The following is a 19468-nucleotide window of genomic DNA, read 5'->3' on the forward strand; positions in this document are numbered from 1 at the left end:
ACTGTATAAATCACTGTGGAGTGCATGACAGAGGTTATTTCTCAATGTACCACATATTAGGGTTTCTTCTTGTTCCATTTGCATGTGGAGTGCAGGAAGAATTATGCTCAAATGTCTCTCTGCGTACTTTAAATAGTGAACTCTTTTTTCCTTGCAGCCTCTACAGGAGTGATATGTAGTTTCTGTTGCTGTATTATATTCCTAGATTCCTCACTTAATACTGGTTCTTGAAATTTATAAGAAGCCTTCCAGCTGCTTTAACTGCAATGTGATCAGGCATTGCAGTGATTTTTGTAGTGACAGCACACAGTGTTCAGAGTATTTATGTTCAGTGATAAGTTCATTTGTATATGTCTACTCTTTGGGTTTTGTGGTTGTTACTTATTCCTTGGCCTTTAATAATAAATGTTGTATATTCGGGTATGTTGCTTTATCAGTACTACTGGTGTAGTATAACGCAAATACACAACATTGTTGGTGACCCTGACATGATGAGAAGCAACTGCGCTGCGTCATTTTGACCACCTGACATGTGTGAAACAGCTGTGCCAGCCACATCATGTTGCATGTCTCTTACAGGTCCCATTCCCCTGATGGATGCAGTACCTAAGATTGAGCCACCTGTAGGCACAATAATCAGTAGAGTCTGAATTAAACCCCCAATGTTCTGGTACAAAACCCTATTTCATAGTTCCGGCAGCTAGGAAATTGGTTTATGTTGGCACAGGCGACAGTGGGACTAAGTATAGTGACATCATTGCAGCACTGAATGGGAACATGGCTACAGAGGTGCAAGACATTCTGGCTGCACTGGTGAATGCTGATCAGTATGTAATGATCGAGAATGATCTAATCACCCACCTGTCACAATCTGACTCGAAAAGGCTTGAGAAATAGCTGCGTATAGAGGAGTCGGGAGACCGCATGCCCTCACAGTTGCTTTGTGACCTGCAGACTCTCATGAACAGTGCTGTAAACAATGATATAATATTTAACTCTAGCTGTCGTGCGTATCACCTGATGCACAGAAAATATTAATGTTGTGTGCTGATGATTTAGATGCGCTCACTCAGACTGTGAACAGCTATTCAGGTATGTATACTACCACAAGCATCACGGCCGTATGCTCGCAGATGGACAGCACCTTCACATCTATACAAGCACAAATTGTCAATCTTGTGGCACATGTCACTGCTTCGCAAATGTCACGCCCTCGTCGACACAGTGCCATCGCTCGGCGAGGAGATACAGTCGATCAACATCAGCAGATCTGATGGTACCATAAGAAGTTTTGTTTGGAAGCACAAAAATGCAACTGCCTGTATGAGATGGGAAATGCAGTGGGGAATCAGTGATGATGGTGCTCCCAACAGCAGCTGTCACTTATTTGTCGAAGAGCGATACACAAAGCAGCAGTTTTTTATAGACGGGAGCAGAGGTACTGGTGTATCCAGCTACTTGTCTGCCACACTGCAACCGTGATAACTGCCATCTTTTTGTCACCAGTGGATCTTCAGTTCAAACTTACGGTTTGGTGACATTGTACCTCGATCTAGGTCCGTGGTGTAAGTTTGAGTGACAGTTCATAGTGGCAGATGTGGAACATCCCATTCTCAGGGCCAATTTCTTGTTGTTTTATAGACTTTTACCAGACCTCCGGCATCACTGTCTCCTTGACACTACTACCACTGGTACTACTGTACTTTTGTACCACAGGCAAATTGCCATATGTAGAACTTCTCAAGGAGTTCCCAGAACTTAACTGACATATGCCTATGCTAACCAAGGAAATTAAAATAAAGGGAGATGGTGCTACCTATGCTGAGTATAGGAATTGGCTGAGACCAGGGGCCATGGCAGTTCACCATCTTAAGTTGATCAAAACGAGATTTTCTCCATAAAAACCCTGTATGATACTTGCTGTACTTGGATACAAAATACTTTCATCGAGAAAGGCACATAACCAGAAAGTTGGCAACTTAATTCTTTGATGCAAAATTTCATTCTTTACGCATGGCCTCCGTCATGGCAGTAGTAGCTTAAACTTGCCCTCTGTACTTAAAGCCACTGAACCGACAGTCACATCTGAGTATGTACTTAGATACAACATACTTTTGTCAAGAAACCCACATAATCAGAAAGTAGGAAACTTAATTTTTTGATGCGAAATTGCAGTCTTTAAGGATGGCATACATTATGGCAGTAGAAGCTCACTGTACATGATTTTTACAATCATTTCACTACCAAAATAAATGACATTCAGAATGTCAGCACTGAAATAGTGCTTTTTAGTCAGAAGAACCTGACAAATTTTTATGAATAATGTTAAACTTGCTCTCTCTACTTACAGCCACTGACTTGACATGCATATCTGATTACCGGTACGTACCTGCATACAAAATACGTTCGTGGTGGAATACTCATAATCATAACGGTAACAATTTGTTGATGCAAAATTTCATTTGTTATGCTGAAACAGCTGATCATTTTTAGTGCATTAGCTGTATCAGTTCACAGTATATGAACTTTCAAACCATTTCACTACAAAAACAGTTTCACAAAGACGGCAGTGAAATGGTGCTTTGTAGTCCAGAAACACATTGTATGAGAATTGTGTGACACAAAGTACAATTAAGCATTCCCACTAAAATGAAAAACACGCATTTTCTTCACAGCTATTGTTTCCATCTTCATAAAACTTTCAGATAATTCTAAATAATATCTAATTCGTTTGTTAAATTGGCATATTCCAGAATACAAACTTATCATGAGTTTGTCATACATAAGTGAACTACAAAGCACCAAACAAAATGTAGGTGTTGTCAGTATTCTGTTGCCTCTGCAAATCCTAAATCTAAGGGCAGGATTAAAACAACAGTTGGTACAGGAGAACAACAAGGAATACTATAAGGTGAAAAAAGGGATACGATAAGACAGGGAAGAGGCTAAAAATGCTGTCTCACTCCCTTTGCAACTACTGCTTTCCTTTCATGCCCTTTAACTCTTATTACTGCTTTCTGGTTTTTATATAAGTTTAGTTGTAATCTACAGTTCATAACAAATAAATTACAGTCAGAATCCACATCTGCCCCTGAAAATGTTTTACAGTTTGAAATTCGATTCCAAAATCTCTTATCTTACCATTATCTAATCAGTCTGAAACCTGTCAGTGTCTCTGTGTCTCTTCTGTGTATACAACATTTTTATCATTCTTAAACCACATGTTAATGATGATTAAATTCTGTTCTGTGCAAAATTGTACCAGGTGAGCTCCTCCTTCATTCCTTTCACCCAGTTGATATTGCCTTATTATTTTTCCTTCTCATCCTTCAACCTATTCATTTCCAAATATAGCAAGTGAAGAAACATGGTATACTGGTGAACAGAAAAAATTAAGATGTATTTTACTGCCATTGCATGCTGATTTCACAACAGCAACAGATCCCAGGGCAAAGGAAATGTTGGCCAGCAAATATTTACAGACTAAAAGATTTTATCGTAAAGATGTATAAGAAGCCAAAAAGAAGAGCAGTTAAAGTTTCGTTGTAGCTCACAGCCCGTGCAAGGCAGTGTGGGACTTGATCAGTAAACACAGACAGAAACCCACCTTTCCCATAAGTTTTTGTAGTCCACATAATTTTCACAATTATTTTAGTGGCATTGTGTAAAAACACTAAGGTGGAATCCCCGATCTGAATACAAACCCTGCAGCTGCTATAAGAAATGACACAGTTCATAATGACAAAATTGAGGGAATTAAAAAATGAAATAATAAAAATAGAAGGATCTTACAAGCTTTGCGATGGGATATGTATAGGATGTCTGCTATGTCTGCTGGCATATACTTGGACTTTCTGAAACTTGCAGAGACAATACCAGCACATGTGTTATAGAGTGTTGCGATCATCCACCTTCTGAGAAAACTGAAGCACGTGATAAAACTGGACTGCTGCAAACCCATCTTCGTATGTCTAGGAGTGATGACAATATGTCTTCAACTGTCTCATGTATGTGAAGAGAAATCAAGATGCATTTGACAAAAATAGTGATATCCACAATTTCAGTGAATGGAATGAGAAGAACATAGATAGACGTGCCAAGCTGTTGACTCTTCATAACATGTGACAGTTTTCTGCCAGTGACTATTATGCTGTTCAGTCATCTAAATACTGAAATGCAGTCCATAGAACTTGTGCAGTTTTGAGAAATGATATCACATGATCTATGCCAAATCCAGTGTACATTTTGAATGTGCTCTTTGACAGTGAAACAGCAAATTGGACTGCCAAAACAGTGCATTACTATATGAAATCAAGTGAATGTCTCACTCTATTATGAAAAGGAAAGTTGCTACTCACCATATAGCAGAGATACTGAATTGCAGATAGGCACAATAAAAGACTGTCACAAATAAAGCTTTCGGCCAGTAAGGCCTTCGTCAAAAATAGATGATAGACACACGCATACACACTCAAGAAAACACAACTCACAGACAGATGGATGCAGTCTCGGCAAGCAGCAGCACTAGTGCATGACGCGAATGGCAACTGGGTGGGGGTGAGGAGGAGGCTGGAGCAGGGAGGGGAAGGGATAGTAAGCTAGGGGTGGCGATAGTGACGTGCTGCTAGGGAGCACGCAGGTTCGAGGTGGAGAGATGGTAGAGCAGCTATGTGCAGTCAGGAGGTTAGACAGAGGGCAGAGGAGAGGTGGATTGGCTAAGATGGGGGGGGGGGGGGGGGGGTTAGCGGAAAAGGAGAGAAGTGAAAAGACTGCATACGATGGTGGAATGAGGGCTGTGTTGTGCTGGAAAGAGAACAGAGAAGGGGCTGGATGGAAAAAGACAATGACTAACGAAGGTTGAGGCCAGGTGGGTTAGGAGAAAGTAGGATATATTGCAGGGAAAGTTCCCACCTGCGCAATTCAGAAAAGCTGGTGTTGGTGGGGAGGATCCATATGGCAAAGGCTGTGAAGCAGTCATTGAAATGAAGGATGTCATGTTTGGCAGCATGCTCAGCATAAGGGTGGTCCTCTTGTTTCTTGGCCACAGTTTGTCAGTGGCCATTCATGCGGACAGATAGCTTGTTGGTTGAATAGACTGCTTTAGCCAAGTATAGGATTTGCAGTTTAATGTGAATTCTAACCATTTCCATTATGGACAACAAAAAGGGGGATAAGTTAATCCAAATGTCAGTGGCAATACAATGAGATACAATTGCAGTTCAATAAATCAAATAAAATGCAGCAATGGGGGAAAAATAGGGCCAAAAGCAGAATAAACAAGCTTTTTTTTCTTTGAATTGACTGGAAGTGCATGTGATAATAACTCCATCAATAGAAGAAGATTAGATACAAGAGATCACAAAGAGAAAGGATTTTCCTCATAAGTACAAACTACTTGGCAAGAGTATGAAGAAATGTTCCACCAAGAGCAGAGAGCAAAGGCAAAGGCAAAAAAATGTGAGTCAGGAAAGGGAATAAAGAAATTTAGAAGAAATAAATGAATCATCATTGCTGTACTGTAATGATGAGTTTCTACTGAGATTCAGTTATGTAGCGTCACATACAATCTGTTTAAGCGAATAAAATTTTTCAAAAGAGGGTGTTTTTGGTACAGTTTCATAGTACGTGGGCATTGGAGAAACTCATAGATGAAATAGGCCAACCAGCCAGTAATGAAATTTCAGGTATTAAGGACAGTCCTGTGTGTATTCATGACATTTAGTTGCTTTTCCTGACAACATTGGAAATTACCGTGAAAATAACTCCAGACCTGTGTGTGCAATGTAATGCACATCTTGCTACCTTGTGTGGTGCACTAACAAGTGTGGGCTGGTACACTCCCAGCCCGAGTGTGGTTTGCAGTCAGTTCCCCACACTCACTATCTCTAATGATGGGCTACTCCCCAAATTCCACATTAGAAAGTATGATACACAAACGATTCAAATAAGATAGCACACAGAAAAATTTTTATACAGTACACATAGATGGTGCACATAAATTACACTTCTTGGTGTATTTCAAAACTGTAACAGTCTGAAAGAAATGATGTTGTATTGACAAATTTTAATATAAGCAACAAGTGGCTCTGAAAATCCACATGAACAACTGACTGAAATTAATATTATACAGTGAGAAATATTGAATGGCGTTAAGCCACGTGCATCACACACCTTCCTACAGTATGTCAGTTGTATTTATGCAATCTAATGGCATTAAAAAATTTAAAATAAAAGTGTTAATCAAGCATCATTTTCTTGTTGTCCTTCACTACACATGCCAAAACTGTAACTAATTAAAATGATGAACATGACATAACAAGGAATGTGTGTCATTTTATATATGAAATTCACAGTAAGGAGAGGGGGGACTGGAGAGGAAGAGACAGGAAAGTTGGAAGGAGGAGGTGGTAGAAGAAAGTAGCAGACAAACAGAAGGAGAATAAATCTACAAAGCTTAACTTTTACATAAATTAACTTATGTTCTAGGAATGTTGAATATAGTTCCCATGCTGCACTCGCATACCTAAAGGACTCAATGAAATGAACTTATTTCTAGAATAATGTAACAGTTTGATTTAAAAAGTGTCATTTTAACTGAAGTACCTCTCTTTCCTGACAGTCCTGACCAAGCAGCAACTTAGTAATAATGCAAGCATTTACGACCCAATTAGTCTTGTATCACAATTTTCAGTTCTAATAATGTGTATTACTCACCTTGAAAAATAATTAGTTTGGTGTATTTACATCTAATTTTGTTCTTGTGGGCAAAATCATTTTGCATTTTTGTCCCACGGGCTATTCTCGATTGCAAGAATCTTTTAGCAATGGCTATTAGAAGTAAGCCCAGATGATTGTCCAGAGGCAGTTGGTCTTTCACATGAGCACTCAAGTTCAGGAATAATGGCTTGTTTATGCACACATCCAAAACTTCTTTTACCATGAAATCAGTAGTATTGTTCGGACAACTATATTTTCCACCCTTATTGCTATAATGGAAAACTTATGCTGCACTTATACAGACTTCAACTACATCATCTGCAGCTATAATAAGAGCACCAAGGCTCTTTCTCTGTATCAGGGAGATGCACCACACAGAGCAGTGACACAGGTTTCACACTTAACTTTATGCTCCAAATATTTGAGTACAAAATCAACTAGGTATACAGCAACACAAACAGAAAGATCATACTGACTGTCACTGCTCAGGATGTAGTCATGGTTATGGGTAACAATATGGTCACTCTTGGCTGAAAGCAGACACTTACTATTTGTTGTTAAATTGATACACTCCACAGATGTGAAGGTGCTTGCGACAGTAAGGATCAGCATATATTCAAGTCTAGTACAGTTCTCTTTCTGAGATTCTCTCAGCTCATGCTTTACCAGGATTTTTTTATAAGCTGACATGAAGTGCCTGGCAGTTGGATTATTATTCCAACCTCCACAGAACCTTATTATGCCAAACATAATTTCCAAATGGCCATGCAAACTGTTGTGGATTGGCAGGAGACCAACCCACTAAATTGAGAGGAAGCCGAAAGGCACGCGTTTAAGCTCACGCAGGTTGGCGTGAGGTCTGGAACAGGACAAGGAAATTAGAACTTAGAAAAACGGATGCAGATGGTGGAATACTTAACTTTAATCCATTAATGTTGAACGTAGTTCTTGTCTGTACATTATTTACAATATCAATAGCAACTGATAATGGTGCCTTGCTAGGTCGCAGCAAATGACGTAGCTGAAGGCTATGCTAACTATCGTCTCGGCAAATGAGAGCGTATTTTGTCAGTGAACCATCACTAGCAAAGTCAGCTGTACCACTGGGGCGAGTGCTAGGAAGTCTCTCTAGACCTGCCGTGTGGCGGCGCTCGGTCTGCAATCACTGATAGTGGCGACACGCGGGTCCGACGTATACTAACGGACTGCAGCCGATTTAAAGGCTACCACCTAGCAAGTGTGGTGTCTGGCGGTGACACCACACAAACATTTGTGCATCAGCAAAAATTTAAACACAGGTGTACAACCCTCGTTTTGTATTCATGTATCATACAGATGACATAAACTTGTGATACAAACAAAGAATCCAACAAACCCAGTTCTTCTGTTTGAATGACTAGTTCATCAGTGGCTTTCAGTTTTAGAGTAAGCAAGTATTGACTCACTTCAGTGAGGAAGTTGTTCACTGCTTCATAGTCTCCAGCATTTATAGATTTCTTCCAACTGTTTTGGATCATACTCCTTGAATTCATTATGTTGAAAAGGCGACTTGTTATTCTTATGAATCTGAATGTGGCACTACAGCCAAGAAAACCCGGTGTACCTAAGTAAGATGCTTCCTCTACAGCATCAGCCACTTAACAGCTGAGCCTTTTATATATTTTAAATATGTACGAGGGTCACTCCAAAAGAAATGCACACTATTTTTGTAAAAATACAGTTTTCATTCTGCATGTGTGAAAGTTTTATGGTGGCAGATACATCCTTCCCACTTGTTTTCAAACTTATTTCAACCTGTTCCCGTGAGTGGCGCCATCACAGCATGTCTTCAAGATGGCTGCCACACTTGACATTCGTCAGAAGCAATGTGCTGTCATAGAATTCCTGTGCTGTGAAAATGGGACAGTGGGAAACATCCACAAGAGGTTGAAAAAGGTGTATGGAGTGCTGCTGTCGATCGCAGTACAGTTAGTTGGTGGGCAAGCAGGTTACGTGATGAAAGTGGGCACGGCAATATTGAGGATTGTCCTCGCAGCGGCAGGCCTCGTACTGCACACACTCCAGACATGCCAAGTGGAACCACCATAAATTCTGATGCATATGTGATGACACTGAAGAAACTTCAAGCTCGACTGAGTCGTGTTCGACCACATCGGCAATGGCAGGATGTTTTGCTGTTGCACGACAATGCACGGCCACATGTCAGTCAAAAAACCATGGAAGCGATCACAAAAATTGGATGGACAACACTGAAACACCCGCCTTACTGTCCTGACCTGGCTACATGTGACTATCATCTCTTTGGGAAACTGAAAGACTCTCTTCATGGAACAAGGTTTGAAGATGACTCCCTTGTGCACGCTGCCAAACAGTGGCTCCAAGAGGTTGGTCCAGAATTTTACCATGCGCGTATACAGGCGCTGGTTCCAAGATGGCGTAAGGCAGTTGAGAGGGATGGAAATTATGTGGAGAAATGAAAATATTGTTCCTAAAGGATGTATCTACACACTGTAAAACTTTCAAACATGTAGAATAAAAGATGGATTAAAAAAAAAATAGTGTGCATTTCTTTTGGAGTGACCCTCATACATCTAATCATTTACAATAAGAAAATAGATTCTAATTTTTTCCAAAAACAGTTGCTAATTTCACCAAAAATAAATGCAAATTTCACCAGAAATAGATGCTACATTTTCAAGTCCCTATATACATGGCTCTTAATAGCACACCCAACACACATCACTCTGATTTCTTAACTCAAACAGGCACACAGGATATTCCATGTCCCATTCTCTTTCCATGCTATAAAGACTGAATTTTTGTGCCTATATTTAACTTGAAATAGCATTGGACAATCCACTAACTGTGAATTATATACATGCAGTTGATAATTATTGGGTTTGTGATCATAACCTTTCTATATTCTTTGAGAGAGTTACTAATATATATGGGTTGATGTCTCGGCTCAGCCCTCACAAGATATAGAGCATTGTCATCCTGGGTTCTGAGTGACCTAGCCTCCCTTTTCAACTGTCCCCAACTTATCTGTCTCTCCTAATCAACAAAGGAACTATTAGGCGGTGTTTTAAGTGTAGTGCGTGTATCTGTGTACTGTCTGTGGCATTGTAGCTCCCAAATGCAAGGTTTGATTTAAATGCAGTTTGTTTTACCTGAAAGCTGGTTTAATCGGGATGGTTTTTGGCTGTGTTCCATGAAAACCTGTTTACTCATTTACATTTCATGAGCTAAATTATGTAAAAATGTTCTCCGCCAGCACACTTTCTTGATATACGCTATGTAATGTGTAATAGCTATATAAAGTTACATAGTACCACATCGTAGAGCTCTAAAACATCTAAATAAAAGTCCATGAGAACATATGTTTATCTTTTACACTTGACCAACAGTGATGATTTTTTGTCTTTTGAAGTCACCTGTTTCAGCACCTACAAAGCAGAAAAAGAGAGATGGTGACTCAACTGTAAAAGATAAACATATGTTCTCGCAGACTTTTTGTAGTTCTTTTTGAGGTCTACAATTCAGTATTAAATCAAAATATTTTGCCCCAATAGGTTAAGCAGCCTATTGCAAGAGATCACAATGGCAATCCACTGTACCCTAACCTGATTTGCATTTATTGCCACTGCCACAGTGGTTCGCACACTGCACTTGCATTTGGGAGGATGATGGTTTAAATTCAAGTCCAGTCATCCAGATTTAGGTTTTCTGCGATTTCCCTAAACCACTTGAGGCACATGCTGGGATGGGTCATTTGAAAGGACATGGCTGATTTCCTTCCCCATCTGGGACACCATCCAAGCTTGTGCTCCTTCTCTAACCTCAAAGTCGATGGCACATTAAACCCAATCTTCCTTCCTTCCTATTGCCATTGCATATTGCTTGTGTTATCCAAATTAGCTAAATATATACTAAAACATAGTCAATGAATATATATGTATGATTAAAGAAAAGAAACATGTAAACAGCATAACTGAAAAAATCTCACATAACAATTTCATATTTTGTCTCGGAAGGTATTTGTGTGTTTGTAGAGGTAGGATGTGGGTCATAATGTTTCTTCTAGTAAAATATCAAGTTTAAAACCCGTGAAATAAAACTTAATTAAAAATTTAAAAAAATCCCAACAAAAATGTAAAAAAATAAATATGTATTTCCCCTTAAAGTTAATATTAAAGTATGAAATTTAAATACGAGTAATCTGTGTAGACAACATAAGTAAATATCGAAAGAACAACATGAAATCATTAACTCTAAGTCTTAATTAATTTACTCTGAAAAATTCGGAATATAGATGCAACTGTCAATGATGCCTGCCTTCACACGACTGCCAGTTTGGGTCTCTACACTTGGCCATGTCCCGCACTCCGCAAACTGTGCTTTGCGTGGCTCGCACTCACTACTTATTCATTAAGTACTCACTGATCACCCACAACATTACGACCACTACCCATCGCAACACTGGATGCCACTTGGTGGTGTTGTGGGAGCGTGACACGGTAACAAAAGTATGGAAGTGCAGCAGATACGGATGGGGGATCGCCCTAGCAAAGATATGGACTGCAAATGTGGATATCTATTAAGAAAAGCAACTTTGGCAAAGGGCAAATTACTAGTACACAGAGTCTGTGAACGAGTGTCTTGAAAATGGCAAAGCTCGTCGAGTGCTCACGTGCTGCTGTCGTGAGCGTCAACAGAAAGTGGTTGAAGGACAGTGAAACCACCATTAGGCGTTAAGTAGTTGGATGTCCACAACTCTTCACAAAATGTGGGGTTCAGAGGCTTGTCTGGTAGGTAAAGTAGGATAGATGGGGACCTGTGGCACCTCTGCTGAAAGAGTACCTTGCCAGTCCTTGCACAAATGTTTTTGAGCACAGTGGTCATTGTACATTGTTGAGCATGGAGCTCAACAGCAGACCACCCCTACGTGTACGATTGCAGTGGGCATGGGACCATCAGGCTTTGAAAGTCGATAAATGGAAATGTGTTGGCTCTTTGGGTGAATCATGGTTTTGCTACACTAGGTCAGTAGTTGACTCCATAAAAGCCGTCATCGAGGTGAATGGCAGTGTGAAATTTGCAGCACGCCACAGATACAGGCTGGTGGAAATAGTATTATGTCATGGGAGACATTCTCCTGCACTTGCATCGGACCTGTGGTAATAATCAAAAATATGCTGACAGGAGTGAACCAACTGCATTCCTTCAGGCTTCCCTGATGGTGATGCCGTCTTTCAGCAGTATAATTGTCTGTGTCTCAGAGCCAGAATCGTGTTACAATGTTTTAAGGAGCATTATAGTGAGGTTATTTTGATGTCTTCACTACCAAATTCACCTGATGTAAAGCCTGTGGAGCCCACCTAGGTCACTATCGGATGTCGTCACCACATACGCAAATCAGTGGCATGTTATTTATGTGAATTATATGACCTGTGCATAGATATCTAATGCGATATACTTCCAAAAACCTACTAACAACTGTCGGATGCCTGAGATGCAGAATCAGTGATGTATTCCTTTCCAAAGATGGACAAACAAAGCTGTTAAGCAGGTGGTCATAATTTTTTGATTCATCGGTGTTTTTAAGCTGTACTATGGAAAGGACAGGTGCAACTCATCATAAAGATGACACAATGAGTTGCAAGCAGGTGCAACAAAGGTATTGTTACACATTGAGCTTTTGACCAAAGACTTCATCAGAAAAGGAAAGTGTGCACAGTCACTCTAAGAGGCACACCTAATGCACACATGGCACTATCTTCGGCCACTGTGGTATAAATAACATTCAGGGATCCTGACCACAGCAGCTGGAGATAGCAGTCATGCGTTCGTGAGGTTTGCCTGCTTGTTTGAGTGTGCACATGTCTTTTTATCTGAAGAAGGCTTTGGTTGAAAGCTCAGTGCGCAACAGTCTTCTCCTTGTGCCTGTCTGTGACACAATGTGTCATCTTTATGGTGAGTAGCGAGCTATCCTTTTCATAATATTGTTGATGTTTCAACCTGGACTTGAATTTTTGTTTGTTTGTCTCCCATACATTCCTGTAACATTCGTCTGATTGAAATGAAACTTTGGTGAGTCAAATGCTTGCCTGCAAAGGTTTCTGAGAGGATTAGAACTACCTATCTCCCATGGGTAGAGGGGAAGGCTGAGAATGTCTGGAGCAATTTCAATCAAATTTTGTATGTATGGGACTCATAATGTGTGTGTGTGTGTGTGAGTGTAAAAGCTAGTTTCAGTAACAGTGTAAAAGTAATAATACACAGTGAAGAGCACGTGCAATGAGTAGCAGTGTGTAGCATCTGTTTGATTCTACTTACCTTCAGAAGACAAAACATAACCTGCTTTGCGCTTTATCTGCACTTTATCTGCTGCTTGAAAAGATGTCTGTGCTCTACACTAATGCCAGAAATGTAACAATACAATTCTCCATCTGAAATTGATGGTGTGAACCATCGAAATGTGTAGTGACAAAAGAAACAAATGATGACACAGTAAACTGTTTTATTTACAAGATGAAGAGAGTTTAAGTTAGTAGCCTTGTAGAACGTAGTTTATGTTTTGCCTTTCCATTCTTCGTTCTTTCACTTATCAATATTTTTGTGTTCATTCTTTATTCCCCTTTGCATTCTCTCACAGTTCAGCTTTTATCTGCCTCTTCCTGCTGTAAGGTAATAGTAAAGTTCATATATTTGCTGTAGATCTGCATTAACTTTCTCTTTCCTTTTAAGCAGAAATGCCATGGCCTATCACAAGGAAGAGGAAAAAATAAAAACCATATTTACTTTTGGAAAATTATTGTCTTCCATAAAGAAAGTATTTGGATGAGACTAGAAATCAAATACTGTCATTAAAACTGGGTCTAATATGAATTTTCTCTTTTTTTTTTTCAGAGTGAAGCTGCAGGGTTCTGAAGGAGGAGGCCGCATATATCCTCCTTTGCTTGTAATTGACTATGGGGAAATAACGGAAGAGGAGATAAAGAAAGATATCAAAGTGTCTGTATCCTTCATGATTGAATATGAAATGGATAGTAGGTTTGCACATAGTGTGGAGGTAAATGTGGATACCTTATTGTGTGTAAAATTTGTATGTACAAGTAACTTATACAGAAATTTTCGTATTACATTCAGTATCAATAAGGAGAAAGGGAGATATTTACTAGCCTACTAGGCTTAGGTATCGAAAGTACAGTATCAGTCAGCACAGTAAGTGAAACAAATGGCAGGTGTGAGTGATCAGTAACAACCATGTAGATGTAGTGAATGGCTGCCTAGAATCAGAGTCAAAACCACAGAATGTTGTCATAAGCATGCAAGATCAAACCAGAGTGAATAATGAGAGACAGAAAACTGTAAAACAAGCATTAGTCGAACTTTGTATCAAATGACACTGTCTGGAAGCTTCAGGTGATAACAGACTAGTGTCAGTATGTGATCACACGTGTGTATTTAAGTGCAGAACACTGCTTGAGGGTACATCCATTGTACCTTAGGATTGCATTATCTGTGGAGCTGTGAGGAAGTATGTCTGCATGCAAGCTGCAATATCTCAGATGCCATATTGATACTACCACTTCATGGGACATCGGAACAGAGATACAGAAAGGGAAGTAGGAGTAATCCATTAAATTACAGGCCCATATCACTAATGCCGATTTGTAGTAGGGTTTTGGAACATATACTGTGTTAACATTATGAATTACCTCAAAGAAAATGATTTATTGACACATAGCATGGATTCAGAAAATATCATTCTTTTGAAACAAAACTAGCTCTTTGTATTCGTGAAGTAATGAGTGGTATTGACAGAGGATGTCAGATTGATTCCATATTTTTAGATTTCCTGAAGGCTTTCGATACCGTTCCTCACAAGCATCCTTTAACCAAACTGCGTGCCTATGGGATATCGCCTCAGTTGTGCGACTGGATTCGGGATTTGTTGTCAGAAAGGTCACAGTTCGTAGTAATACAGGTTGATTCAAAAAGAATAGCACAACTTTAAAAATGTGTATTTAATGAAAGAAACATAATATAACCTTGTGTTATACATCATTACAAAGAGTATTTAAAAAGGTTTTTTTTCGCTCAAAAACAAGTTCAGAGATGTTCAATATGGCCCCCTCCAGACACTCGAGCAATATCAACCCGATACTCCAACTCGTTCCACACTCTCTGTAGCATATCAGGCGTAACAGTTTGGATAGCTGCTGTTATTTCTCGTTTCAAATCATCAATGGTGGCTGGGAGAGGTGGCCGAAACACCATATCCTTAACATACCCCCATAAGAAAAAATCGCAGGGGGTAAGATCAGGGCTTCTTGGAGGCCAGTGATGAAGTGTTCTGTCACGGGCTGCCTGGCGGCTGATCCATCACCTCGGGTAGTTGACGTTCAGGTAGTTACAGACAGATAAGTGCCAATGTGGTGGCGCTCCATCCTGCTGAAATACGAATTGTTGTGCTTCTTGTTCGAGCTGAGGGAACAGCCAATTCTCTAACATCTCCAGATACTGTAGTCCAGTTACAGTAGCACCTTCGAAGAAAAAGGGACCAAAAACTTTATTGGCTGAAATGGCACAGAAAACGTTCACCTTAGGCGAGTCACGTTCATACTGAGTTGTTTCCCGCGGATTCTCAGTGCCCCATGTACAGACATTGTGATGGTTGACTTTCCCGTTAGTGTGGAAAGTTGCTTCATCACTAAACACAATCTTTGAAACGAAAGATTCATCTGTTTCCATTTGAGCAAGGATAAAGTCACAGAAATCAATTCTTTTAATCTTATCAGCTGCAGACAGTGCTTGAACCAATTTCAGACGATAAGGTTTCATAACTAACCTTTTTCGTAGGACTCTCCATACAGTTGATTGTGGAATTTGCAGCTCTCTGCTAGCTCTGCGAGTCGATTTTCCTGGGCTGCGAACAAATGCTTGCTGGATGCGTGCTACATTTTCATCACTCGTTCTCGGCCGTCCAGAACTTTTCCCTTTGCACAAACACCCATTCTCTGTAAACTGTTTATACCAACGTTTAATACACCACCTATCAGGAGGTTTAACACCATACTTCGTTCGAAATGCACACTGAACAACTGTCGTCGATTCACTTCTGCCGTACTCAATAACACAAAAAGCTTTCTGTTGAGCGGTCGCCATCTTAGCATCAACTGACGCTGACGCCTAGTCAACAGCGCCTCAAGCGAACAAATGTACAACTAAATGAAACTTTATAGCTCCCTTAATTCGCCGACAGATAGTGCTTAGCTCTGCCTTTTGTCGTTGCAGAGTTTTAAATTCCTAAAGTTGTGGTATTCTTTTTGAATCACCCTGTATATGGAAAGTCATCAAGTAAAACAGAATTGATATCATGCATTCCCTAAGGAAGTGTTATAGGCCCTCTGTTGTTCCTGACATATATTAACGATATAGGAGAAAATCTTAGTAGCCATCTTAGATTGTTTGCAGATGATGCTGTGATTTACCTTCTTGTAAAGTCATCAGATGACCAAAATGAATTGGAAAACGATTTAGATAAGACATCTGTATGGTGCAAAAAGTGGCAATTGACCCTGAATAAAGAAAAGTGTGAAGTTATTCATATGAGTACTAAAAGAAATCTGATAAATTTTGAATACACAATAATTCACACAAAATTGGAGGCTATAAATTCAACTAAATTCTTAGGGATTACAATTACAAATAACCTAAATTGGAATGATCACATAGATAATGTCATGGGTAGAGCAAACCAAAGACTGAGATTCATTGGGAGAACACTTAGAAAGTGCAACAGGTCTGCTAAAGAGACTGCTTACACTACGCTTGTCCGCCCTGTTCTGGAGTATTGCTGTGCAGTGTGGAATCCACCTCAGGTGGGACTGATGAATGACATTGAAAAAGTTCAAAGAAGGGCAGCTCATTTTGTATTATCATGAAATAGAGGACATTGTGCCACAGACATGATAAGTGAGTTTGAGTGGCAGTCATTAAAACAAAGGCGTTTTTCATTGCGGCGAGATCTTCTTATGAAATTTCAATCACCAGTTTTCTCCTCCAATTGCGAAAACATTCTGTTGGCACCCACCTGCATAGGGAGAAATGATCATCACAATAAAATAAATCAGGGCTCGCACAGAAAAATTTAATTGCTCGTTTTTCCTGCGCACCATTCGAGAGTGGAACGGTAGAGAGACAGCTTGAAGGTGGTTCCTTGAACCTCTGCTAGGCACTTTATTGGAATAGCAGAGTAATTGCGTATATGTAGATGTGAAAGAGGCCTATTAAATAGTATTTCACCATACATTACAGTGTTCAGTTGACTTCAAAAGTGAATTTTTAACCCTTGAGTGGACGTGCCTATGTATTAAGTGTGCCAATCTCAAGTAACATTGTTCTGTTCTCTTCCATTGTTGCTGTAGCTAACATAGTGATAAGCTGTGTTGTCATATGTCCAAGTGAACAGCAGTAATATAAATGAAATAGTGAGCTAGGTGAGAAAAAATTTACAGTCTGTGCAAGAAAATGCCCCAGATTCTGAGCTAGCAGCACAATCCCACAATGATGCTGTTGTCTGTGAGATAATTAGTAATAGAATTAGCCTTTCACTGGGAACTGATGCAATTGTGCTGTTTTATGCTACAAGTGGATCATTACCATGGGGTAAAACTTGTACATGACAACAAAGTAATACAATGAAAGTTTATTTTATTATTGCTTGGTTAAATAGTGATTTAGCTTGCATAATGTAAGCTTTTTTTATTGTTGGTTAATTAACTAAGATTAAACTGTGATTTTGCTCATACATGTTTATCTTGATAACATAAAGACAGCCATTCTTCAGATCTTTGTACATCCACTCGTGTCATGAAAATCTGTGCGCCCACTTTGAGGGTTAAATATAAATGGGGAAAGTGGACTGGGGTGAGGCAACTGTAGGAAACCTCTGGTCTCAAATTATGTGCATGCTGAGGGGAGGAACTCATTAACTACACTTCTAAATTTTTCGGTCTCTTTTCTGTTTACAAATGTAGTGAAATGAGGCAGTAGAGCTAACTTTGTATCAGGGGAATGATAGTATTGAGATGACATTGCCTGCCATGTAACAGCAGCCTTAGTAGGTAATGTGATACTTCTTTGCACAACCTTTTCTAAGGATTTCCTAGTGCAAGCAATTAGTGCCACCATTGAATTGGCCACAGCTACTTATCATTTTACCACATTGTACATGTCAATTCCATGATTTGCCTCTTGTATTAACTCACATTTACAACAATGATGTCATACCACAAATGTAATGAATATGTACAATGAGTAACACAGTAGATACTATACAATAAATATTCACCACCACTAATGTATCACCAAGTGCCAAACTAAAACCCAAAGGTCTCGGTTTCAGTCCCTCTTCAGTCCTAAGATTTTTATCTGTAACTTATCATTTCTTTCACCTCTGGCAATATTTGTTTATGTGAAAAATACTGAGTTGCGTCATTATACATTATACTGCAGGCACCCTATAACTGACTGGGTAAGTCAGTTCAAAGGTTGGAGCAAGGCAATGGCATACCACCACCAACCAGACCATGTCTAATAAAGCACTGTGGCATTCAAAACAATCTTCGACTTTATGATTGCTTTACTTTTTTATCATATAACTAGCTTAGCATCCACTGCTTCTCTTGTGTAGACTGTAGGCCTGCATAGATTTTTTAAATTTTTATTTAATGGAATTTTTATGTTGTTTGCAAACTGTGACACCTTCTAAGCAATTCACACTAATTAAGGCCATATAAGTGTGGTGTTTTCTGGATGTATTTCTGACAAAAAAGCGATTCTGGTAGCTGGAGTCCAAAGTTTTTGTTAATAATGCCTTTTGCATCTCTTGGAGATATTTCCCTAGAAACTTTCATTCCTTAACAAACATTTCTTTATATCAGACCAAGAAGAGAAATACCAATTTTCATTGATTTAGCTTTGGCGTCAACACCAACAGGTGGGAGGCACAGGCTAGCAGGAGACCAGAGTGGTGTAATGATATATCATCTGGAATGTCGATGCATGATGAAGGCTTGTTAGACAGATTAAGGCAGAAAAAGCTTTGCAAAGGTATCACTGCTCTGGCCTCAGCAGCTAGATACACCTGTACCGTGCTGTCATTGCCTTGATAAGCCATATGAAAAAACGTAACTCATAACCATACAGACACTGTAACAATCGTCTACCAAGATGTTGTGGCCAGTATGTGTATACCACTTTGACATGAAAGAAACAGGTTTTCTCACAGTACTAAGGAACTGTGTATCAAGATGTGTTAGATAATAAAGATTTTTCAGTCTTGAACTATATCCTTCTTCTGCCACAAAATCAAAATTGATTGACTCAGTGGCAGTATATGAGCAGTTACCACTGATATGTTCTTGCACTCTGCTGTAAAAGTCATCTCTGAAACTTGATGCAAAAAAATTGAGACTGGTGCTGCAGTTTTGTGTACTTACCTAATATGTTCAATTTTTAGTAGTTGCCTGCAGAATAGGGTCTGTTTGAGCCCACATACATCTCTGTTTGTGTCTTTCTTTGCTGAGAACGTTGTGCCAATTGTTTTTTGTAAGACTGTTTGAGACCTCCACCTTTTATAGTTGCAACAGAGGAAAATAACATGTCTGTGATAAACTCCTGATCCACTGACATTGAGTAAGTTGATATTGATGAAACATGTCATAACATAAAGGCACAATTG

At 39.5% G+C, this 19468-nt stretch overlaps 1 protein-coding gene across 1 annotated transcript in view; it reads left to right on the top strand.

Moving 5' to 3' along the window:
- The window catches only part of LOC124798347 (meckelin), a 197893-nt gene that overhangs the window by 82442 nt on the left and 95983 nt on the right, over nt 1-19468 (top strand). The window contains exon 7 of the mRNA XM_047261705.1: nt 13627-13789. Coding sequence (XP_047117661.1) covers nt 13627-13789 — 163 coding nt within the window. The remainder of the gene's footprint in view (nt 1-13626; nt 13790-19468) is intronic.

Source organism: Schistocerca piceifrons, chromosome 5, assembly GCF_021461385.2.
Source record: "Schistocerca piceifrons isolate TAMUIC-IGC-003096 chromosome 5, iqSchPice1.1, whole genome shotgun sequence".
NCBI classification, from domain to species: domain Eukaryota; kingdom Metazoa; phylum Arthropoda; class Insecta; order Orthoptera; family Acrididae; genus Schistocerca; species Schistocerca piceifrons.